The sequence below is a fragment of the Engraulis encrasicolus genome, chromosome 14 (genome assembly GCF_034702125.1).
Source record: "Engraulis encrasicolus isolate BLACKSEA-1 chromosome 14, IST_EnEncr_1.0, whole genome shotgun sequence".
Lineage (NCBI taxonomy): Eukaryota > Metazoa > Chordata > Actinopteri > Clupeiformes > Engraulidae > Engraulis > Engraulis encrasicolus.
In genome coordinates this window covers 52,238,253-52,246,587 of record NC_085870.1, presented here as the reverse complement: position 1 = coordinate 52,246,587, position 8,335 = coordinate 52,238,253, and the positions used below count along the sequence as shown (strand labels likewise).

Below are 8,335 nucleotides of genomic sequence, written 5' to 3'. Positions count from 1 at the left end.
TGACCTGAATGAACACATGCAGTGGTAAAAGTGCGTGCGTTTTGCCACATATAAGCCAATAGTGCACTCAATCTATTATTATATATACTATTTATTATATTATACAAATAGCAAAACATCTGGGAATATAGGAAGTCCACATTAAAATCTATTTTCTCACCATTGACATATTTCCCGCGTAGGTTGCGAAGGCAACCGATGCATCTTAAACCCCGCCTCCTTACTTCTTGGGTAGGTCCAAAAGCCTAGAAGCGCACGATTATGAATGGACAGAACAATTATCAAATTCAACCACTGTGAGACGGATATCTATCGCTTTACAGTTTTACCCCACTTTACTGAGGCGAACGAGGGGGCTCCCAGTCACGAGGAATTCAAGCAATGTCCCCTTTGTTTCGAAACTTTAGCTTTCGACCTCCTCAATGCACCTGTCAGCGTTCCGAGGCCATTTGTCAATGCGCACAAAGTCCCGTGCGCTTTTGCGATTGGATCTGTACATGGACCTTCTTTTATCGGGTAGCAAATCCATTATGTTTGTTTATAGGCTATAAGCATTGATAGAAGTTTGACATCTGCGTTTATTTCACTGTGAACTTAAAATGTTTTCTCCTTAAATTTCAGAGAATGGCATGACACGGAGCTTCATGTTGGGATAACAAGTAGCACAGGTAGGGAAGCAATCCAGGAAGTAGCCTAATAAAATGGGATGGTGGGAAAAGGGAAATCCTAGTCAATTGAAGGATTACAATTGTTATTCATTAGGATTTATTTACACAGTACTGACAAATGATAGGAGGGGCACCTCAAGTGCATATTTCCCATACCCATGGCATAGCCTATGATAGCCTATATGGCCCCATCCTGCACGTAGATGAAAAGATAAGCCAACTTTTTTCTCTTTCCATAATTGTCCATGTAAACTGTAAGGTTTTGCTGTAAGCTATTTGACGATGGTGTTTTGAATGACCAATAATGGCTTTCCTTTCAGGCGTGGTGCATAATTACACCTTATCTGGTGTCCGAAGAGATGACCAAGGATGGGAAAAGTGTTTGTGTTTACAGCTGGTTCCCCCCTGGAGGAACAATTTAACGCACACCTGGGACAATGAACTGGAGCAATTCTGCTCCACTTCTGACTGGACTCCAGAACGGTAGGCTATGGCCTACAAAGGCAATGTGCAGAATGCCTTCAAAGTATTGGCATTAGGATTAGGTTGGATACTGTAGGGCAGTATAATGCGCAATATGCAGGCATGATGATGACAAACTAAAGACCATATGAATAAAATAATAGCCACACACAACCAATGAACTGTTTTGATTGCAACAGTAACCGATTAACAGTTCCAGACCAGTCCTTGATACAGAGACAGTCCTAGAACTGTTTTGTAATTGCAGAGGCCTACTCCATTGATATGTCTCACGCTTCCATCAAACACATTTAGATTTTTCTTGCGATTGCTCCTCCTGAATAACAGTCCAGTTTGTAAGTTATAGATTAGGCCTGTTATGTTGTACATCAGGGCCACTGACAGCTTTTGCTGGGCCCAGGACCCAACTCAATACTTACAATGTAATGGGGATACATTAGCAGAGCGTTAACATGCCACAGGGTCTACCCCGTATACCTCAGAAATCATTTTCAGAATTGTGCACGTACTTGAAAGGACATTCAGTCTACATGCCCGTATAACAAACAGGGAGATTCTTCTATGCTTGTGTTCCACAGGTTTCATGAGGAGAGGGAGTTTGGCTCCTGCTGCTATGCTTTCGCTCTGGCCTTTGTGAACCACATCCAGGTCCTGGAGGGAAAAACACCTTTGAGCAAAGAGGAGTTCACAGGGACACACATTTTACCCAGAATAAAGACCATCTCAAAATACATCCAGGTTTATCAAGCTATAGCACAACACGGCTTTTATGCTGCAGGCCAAAGGAAAGTCTGAGGTTCACTAACACTTAACATGCCAGCAATAGCCATGTTAGTAAGCAGTTAAAAAATGTTGAATGGCAATGACTGAAGAAGATGTGCACTGCGTAGAAACGACAGTCATTATGTTTGCATCACAATAAATAAATAACTAAAAAGTATCTGAGTGCTCCAGTCATCCCTGGCCTAGTCTTCTGAAGTGGACCAGTTTGCTTTCCATTGTTGAATGGCTATGTTGAATAGGCCTATAACATCTAACTCTAAACATGGAGATACAACATATTTGAAGCAATATTTTTATTCATCTAGTATTCTGTCCTACAAAGCAAAAAGGCGGTAAATGTGTTGTTGATGGAAATGAGTTATGATATTAATGACTTGTGTAGTACTTGTGAAGTAACAAAACAGCCACATATCAATAATCTACCTAAAACTACTCAGACTGGACAACAGGATCATTTAAGTCCTCTTACTCAGTTTGGAGCTCTGTACTCTCCATTGTTTTGTATAGCAGTATTGTGCATTGCATTGTGCAGCACTGTGCCCTTTTCACATTTGTTATGTAAACAATGTAACTGTGATATACTTGCACACTGCCTTCTCTGACATGTTAAAGAATGCCATGTGAAGGTGTCCATTGTCAGGCAGGGTTGACTGGTTCTCTTCTTTCCATCCCACGCTGCTGCTGCAGGGGTTTACCATGAAGATCGTATTGCCTGCATGTGTCATGTGAATGAGTGACTGCCCCAGTTCTGGTGTATGGTGTCTATGCATTGACAATAAAGGCTATTTGCTATTCCATTCTTCCATTTTGTTCAATTGTGTATCTTTGTCTGGGTGACTAGATATTTATATCAATTAAAGATGCACTGTGTAATATTTTTAGTAGTTTATTTCCAGATTCCATGCTGCCCATTCACAAATGTTGCCTTTTTCATTAATACTTACCAGCGCCATCAAATTCTAAGTATGCATTATGACTGGGGAAATTCCCCTTTTCATACATGAAAAGAGGCATCTTCTCCATTGTCCACCATTTTGAATGTCCAGAAATAGACATTTTTACCTACAAAATGACATAATGCGCTTTGGTCATACTAGTAAATATTAGTTCATTATTTTGTAAATATTTATGAAAGGATCAAATTTGGCAGTGGACAGCACAGTTTCAATGAGCAGAATAGTTGCAATAACTACCTGCCAACCTTTAAAAAAAATTTTGAGTAGCAACTTATCGCGGCGCGGCAATTCACGGCGCAACAACTTGGCATGGCAAAGCAACGGGGTCGCCGGCGGGCCCATCTGAGAGGCTACTTTGTTTTGCATAGTCTGCCCTACACCTAGGGTTGCCAAATGTCAACAGGGAAGATATGAGACACTTCATTCAGGCAGGGGGGTCCTTCCCCAGAAAAAAATGCTTTTCTTAGATGCAATTTCCTGCATTTTAATGCATTTTAGCCTAACATCCCATGTATCTGGCAAATAGTTTATCTTGCTCTTCACAGTACTTTGAACTACCATAATTTATTAAACTTTCATGAAAGATGTTTTTTTTTTGTTTCACACCATAACACCAATAAAATGCTATGATATAGTGTGCTGGAATTCAGGCCTCTAAATTAACTTTATTGATCACCAGCCAATATGGCTAATCTTACTAGTCAAACATACCACCAGTCTGGCTAGTAGCCCTAAGTGGCTATTAAGTTATCCTATGTACCAGCCAAACAGAGCATTTGGTCACTTAAGGAGCTGGAATTGAGTATGAAATTGAAGGCTGCATTTGCTGATTATTTTTTTGGCTGTAGAAGGTACATGTAGGAAAATGTATAATTTGATTATAAACTACAGAGGCATTTCAGTGATTTTTATGAACAAAAAGTTGAATTGTAATGATTCTTACATCATCTCCCCCAATATTAATAAATGGTGATGTTGTCACCTACTGTGAAGAAGCATCAGCAGTAGAGAAAAAGATAAAGACAAGTGTTATCTAAGGGTAATATCAGGTTAATATTATTACCTAGGGGGCTAACATCAAAATCACACTTTCAGCATTCATTCAGTACAAAATGCGTCTACTGAGGGACGGGGGCTAATGGCCAATGCTCTTGTACGGTAACTTTTGAGGGGCATCGCTTCTTTTTTTCACTTCTCTGCATAATAGTAGGCCTATCTACCCTCATCTGCCGTCATGAGTTGGCTATTGTTCACTGTTCGGCACATATATGATGATAGGAGAATTGATTTTATTAATAGATTGCCATACGTGATTACGGATAGTAGTCGTGGAGTGATGCATATTTGGTATGACGCACGACCTGTTACACCTGTTCACAGAATGGGCCATGACTCAGGGGGGAACAGTATTCCTATACGGTGTCATGGTAGGTTAGGGATGTAGACCTACTCCGAGCACAACCGTTAGAACTATCGCTTTATTTTCCCGAGTAAAAATGATCCGGCGCAAAGGGAAACCGAATTTAGTTTGCTGCTAATCTGCTAATTTATAGCGCGGTCATCGACACATTTTGTCATTCGGAAGTAATCTCGTTTCGGTCCAATATCAAAACAAGCAACAACATATTGCCGTCAAAATACGGCAAAACATTGGGTGAATCATTACGACAGACCTCGGCCTTTATTTATCATAAGTTTACGGATTTAGCAACTGGACGCAATTCACTATTGCCATACAGGCTACCTTTCTCAAAGTCCATTTACCTTTGAAACGGTGATTTTGACGGTGCTCACTTGTAAAACTACAGCGACAGTACCAAGATGGATAATACATGATGACAATAGGAGGACACTTGTTTCAGAGATTATAGGAGTACATTAACCAGTCTCTCTGCTTGTGTGATTTCGAAGCAAACTTTCTATCGGCAGCTGATGCCTCGACTCGAGAGGAGCGCAGCACAACAAATGAAGACATCCAAACTAGCGCTCTGATTAGTCAATATTTCCCCCCACACGTTGCTGGCCAATGGAAAGGCCAGCGCGAGACAATTGCAAGCAGAGCCATGTCTACGGCTCTGTCTGGTTGCAAGTCTACAGAGCAATTTATAAGGGCCCATGAACACACTTTGCTATTGGTTTTTCCCGTATTTTGAAGTGACAGCGCCGTAGTTTGATGTCAAAATCCGTATCTGCTACACAAAATGCGTAATGGTCGGCAGGTATGCAATAACTACTCTGTGCACAATCCTACACACCAATACCACCACTGCTTGATAGACCCAGCAACCAGGAGCTGATCAAAACACATGCATAACGAGAACATACTGTTCATGGACAAAGCTAATGCACATGACACGAGCGGTGCTATCTCAGACTAGCTGATACAGCAGAACTAGTCACTGTAGATACTGTGGCACAGTTTTTTTATATGGTAAGTAAAATATTTAATATACTAACTGTTTGTTATTTTCAAAAGAAGCCATTTTTACGCAGCTGTTTTCACCAACCCTCATGCATCATATGAATCTATCAATCCCGTTATTATCTCATGCTGACGTGATTTATATATAAACAATCTTTCATCACATGTAGGCAATTGCCATTACGCACAGCACAGTCTGAGAACGAGAACTGTAGGTTCACTTTAATAATCCTTGAACCCATTTAGCAGGCCAGACTGTTTCCATCACAGAGGCACGTGCCCAGTTCTTCCTCAGCATTAATACACAAATGGGTACCTGCCACTGACTGTTGCTCAGCAGGTGTTGGGTTGTGCGACACCGGATAGGCTAATGGTTACAAATAAGGATGGCTGTGAGCGCACGCAACTGGAGAGGCACAGTGACATCTACGCGCATCCAGACATCCCACAGCAGGCACTGTCGTCTGTCCCGGATCCCAGGACTTTCTCAATGGAAAAGAGTGTGGTGAAGTTCAGTCACTGCAACAAGGATATATTTTGTTTCTTCGTCCCGGAGGAATGTCCCGAGTGTGGACACAGTTTCAGCGGGCAGCGGCTGGATGAGGCGCCGGTTAGCATACCCAATCCTTTCACCAATGGACACAAATCTCCGTGCTCCTTCCTGGTCGCTCCGACCGATGAAAACAAACTGAGGTGAGATGTCTCAAAATGCATTTGTAAGGGAGTTTGACAATAAAAGCAGCCATTCGTATCTCTGCTGTTGAAAATAATTCGCGTTCTCAACGTTTTCCATGGAATCTGGATTTGGAAAAATCCAAATTGGATTTGCACATTCTAACAGTAAACTTTTTCCAAGATATAAAATTGGTCGTTTGTATACTCATCAATTTCCCATCAAAATTATATGAGCATAGTACAATTTTAAAGAACACTTTTTGTAAGCAGTGCCCTGTAAGTTGTCTGACAGCGGTTTTAAGCGGCCTTATGCGTAAATGACCAGAGAGGATATTGCACAATTATGTTTTTTCAATCCAGAGAATTTGATGGTGGATCAGGAGACCTTCATACAGGCATCACCAATACCAAAGGTACGAATAGACAATGTGATCAATACACACTTATATTATAAAATAAAAATATTATATTAGAATAATATTAGACATTAGAAAACATTATACACCTATTGCATAGTACTTGTATACTGTATGGCAAAAAAATCAGTAAGTGTATGTTTACAGTAAAGTGTCAGCAAACTAGGAATTAATCTCAATTCAGTGCAAGTATTTCAATATTGAGACCTTGTCCAACACAGGAGTGGTGTTCAACTACACAAAGACTGGGGTTCGGAGAGACTACCAGGGTTGGGAGAGGTGCCTCAGTGTTCCCCTGGTTCAGCCCGACATGTACAACCTGCTAGACCAGTGGGACCCTTACCTGGAGAAGTTCTCTGCCACTTCCACCTGGGATCCCATCTGGAAAAGGTACTGCATTACATTACACTTGGCTTTTATCCAAAGCGACTTGCCATTATTTTAAGTAAGGGTAGGTTACAGTCCCTGAAGCAATGCAGGTTTACATGTGCAGTGGGTTTTGTGTCCATGTCTTATTTGCAGTTTCAATGAGGAGACCCACAACTGCTACAACTACACTCTGATGTTCATCAACTGTGTGCTGGCCACGCAGGGCAAGAGGGCCCTCAGCAAGGACGAGTTCACCAAGGGCTTCGTGCTGCCGCGGATAAAGCGGGCGTCCAAGTACACCATCCTCTGCAGAGAGATCTCGGAGAACCACTTCTACATCATCGACAGCCCTCCGAAGGAGGCCATGGAGACAGATGAAGAAGGTGGAGATGGTAGCGATGGGCATGGCAAGACCTAAACGGATGGATGTGAAGGAGGGCTATCCAACAGTTTGGGAGCTCTGCGTGTGCTCTTTTGCATAATGACCTTTACTCAATCAAGATCATTATCTCGTTGCTCCCTAAAGGGTGTATTCATACACTATTCCATCTGTACCATGCCCAGGGTTAGCCTACTTAACTTGACCGTCAAAGTCTGGTTTGTTCAAAGCAGTCTAAGCACTCCATTCCACATCAGGCACCAATATGACAAGTGCAAGTGGAAATGGTAGATTCAGGTCTGATCCGGTTTGGACATGCGCATGGTACGCATATTGAGTAATCAACAAACCAACTAAATTGTGCCCAGATGAAGTGTACAGTCATACCAGTGCCAGTCCAGATACAACCATATTCCAGATGGGAGAGACACACCTAGTGTGTGTGTGTAGGCTCAAAGGTTATGGCTGAAAAATTGTACTGCACAGACCTCAATACAGTGAAAGAATGCAGAAGTTCAGTTCAGAAATTCAGCAAAGCAATGCTGCATGCTCTTAACGCAGTGTCACAGTGTCTGTAACGCCATGATTCTACATTAGTATCTCAAAGTAAAAAAAAAATACACTTAACAAGTGGGATACTGAAATAACTTTTATTTATTCACTGGCAGCTACTTGATGCATCAGACACACTCACACGCACACACTCACAACGATGCTGCATGTCAATGACACCATTGTGTGACTAGACTGCAATTAGGCAGCAAGTCACAACCAAATGTGCTTAAGTGGTAGATACATCACAGCTTTGTTATGGTGTGTGATCACACGACAGCATACTTTAGTATACTGAATACACTTGTGTATACTACTAAAAACATATAATGTATCCAGGCCACACGCATTCTCAAATCTCTCTCTCTCTCTCTCTCTCTCTCTCTCTCTCACACACACACACACACACACACACACACACACACACACACACACACACACACACAGTGTGACAGGAAGAATAGGACAATATGACCGTGACAGACCCAAGCTACACTCACACCACCACAAAGGCCACCTGTCTACCTGGCTGAGTGACTGATAACCTTGTTGGTCTCAGGATCCTGTTACAGTACCTCCTCCTCCTTAGCGGTCTTTGCTGTTCAGCAATACTGTGAAACATGTGGAGGAGC

General features: G+C 41.9%; 2 protein-coding genes across 2 annotated transcripts; both read left to right on the top strand.

Annotated features, from left to right (window-relative positions):
* Window positions 1-91: 91 nt before the first annotated feature.
* Window positions 92-2,734, top strand: mkrn2os.1 (MKRN2 opposite strand, tandem duplicate 1). Its single transcript, XM_063216088.1, has 4 exons — window positions 92-516; window positions 622-668; window positions 989-1,151; window positions 1,730-2,734. The coding sequence occupies exons 1-4, from the start codon at window positions 266-268 to the stop codon at window positions 1,944-1,946; spliced, it is 678 nt and encodes a 225-aa protein (XP_063072158.1). The 5' UTR covers window positions 92-265; the 3' UTR covers window positions 1,947-2,734.
* A 3,068-nt stretch (window positions 2,735-5,802) lies between these two features.
* On the top strand, window positions 5,803-7,190 carry mkrn2os.2 (MKRN2 opposite strand, tandem duplicate 2). The gene is made up of 4 exons (XM_063216709.1): window positions 5,803-6,005; window positions 6,348-6,400; window positions 6,625-6,793; window positions 6,926-7,190. The coding sequence occupies exons 1-4, from the start codon at window positions 5,803-5,805 to the stop codon at window positions 7,188-7,190; spliced, it is 690 nt and encodes a 229-aa protein (XP_063072779.1).
* Window positions 7,191-8,335: the final 1,145 nt, after the last annotated feature.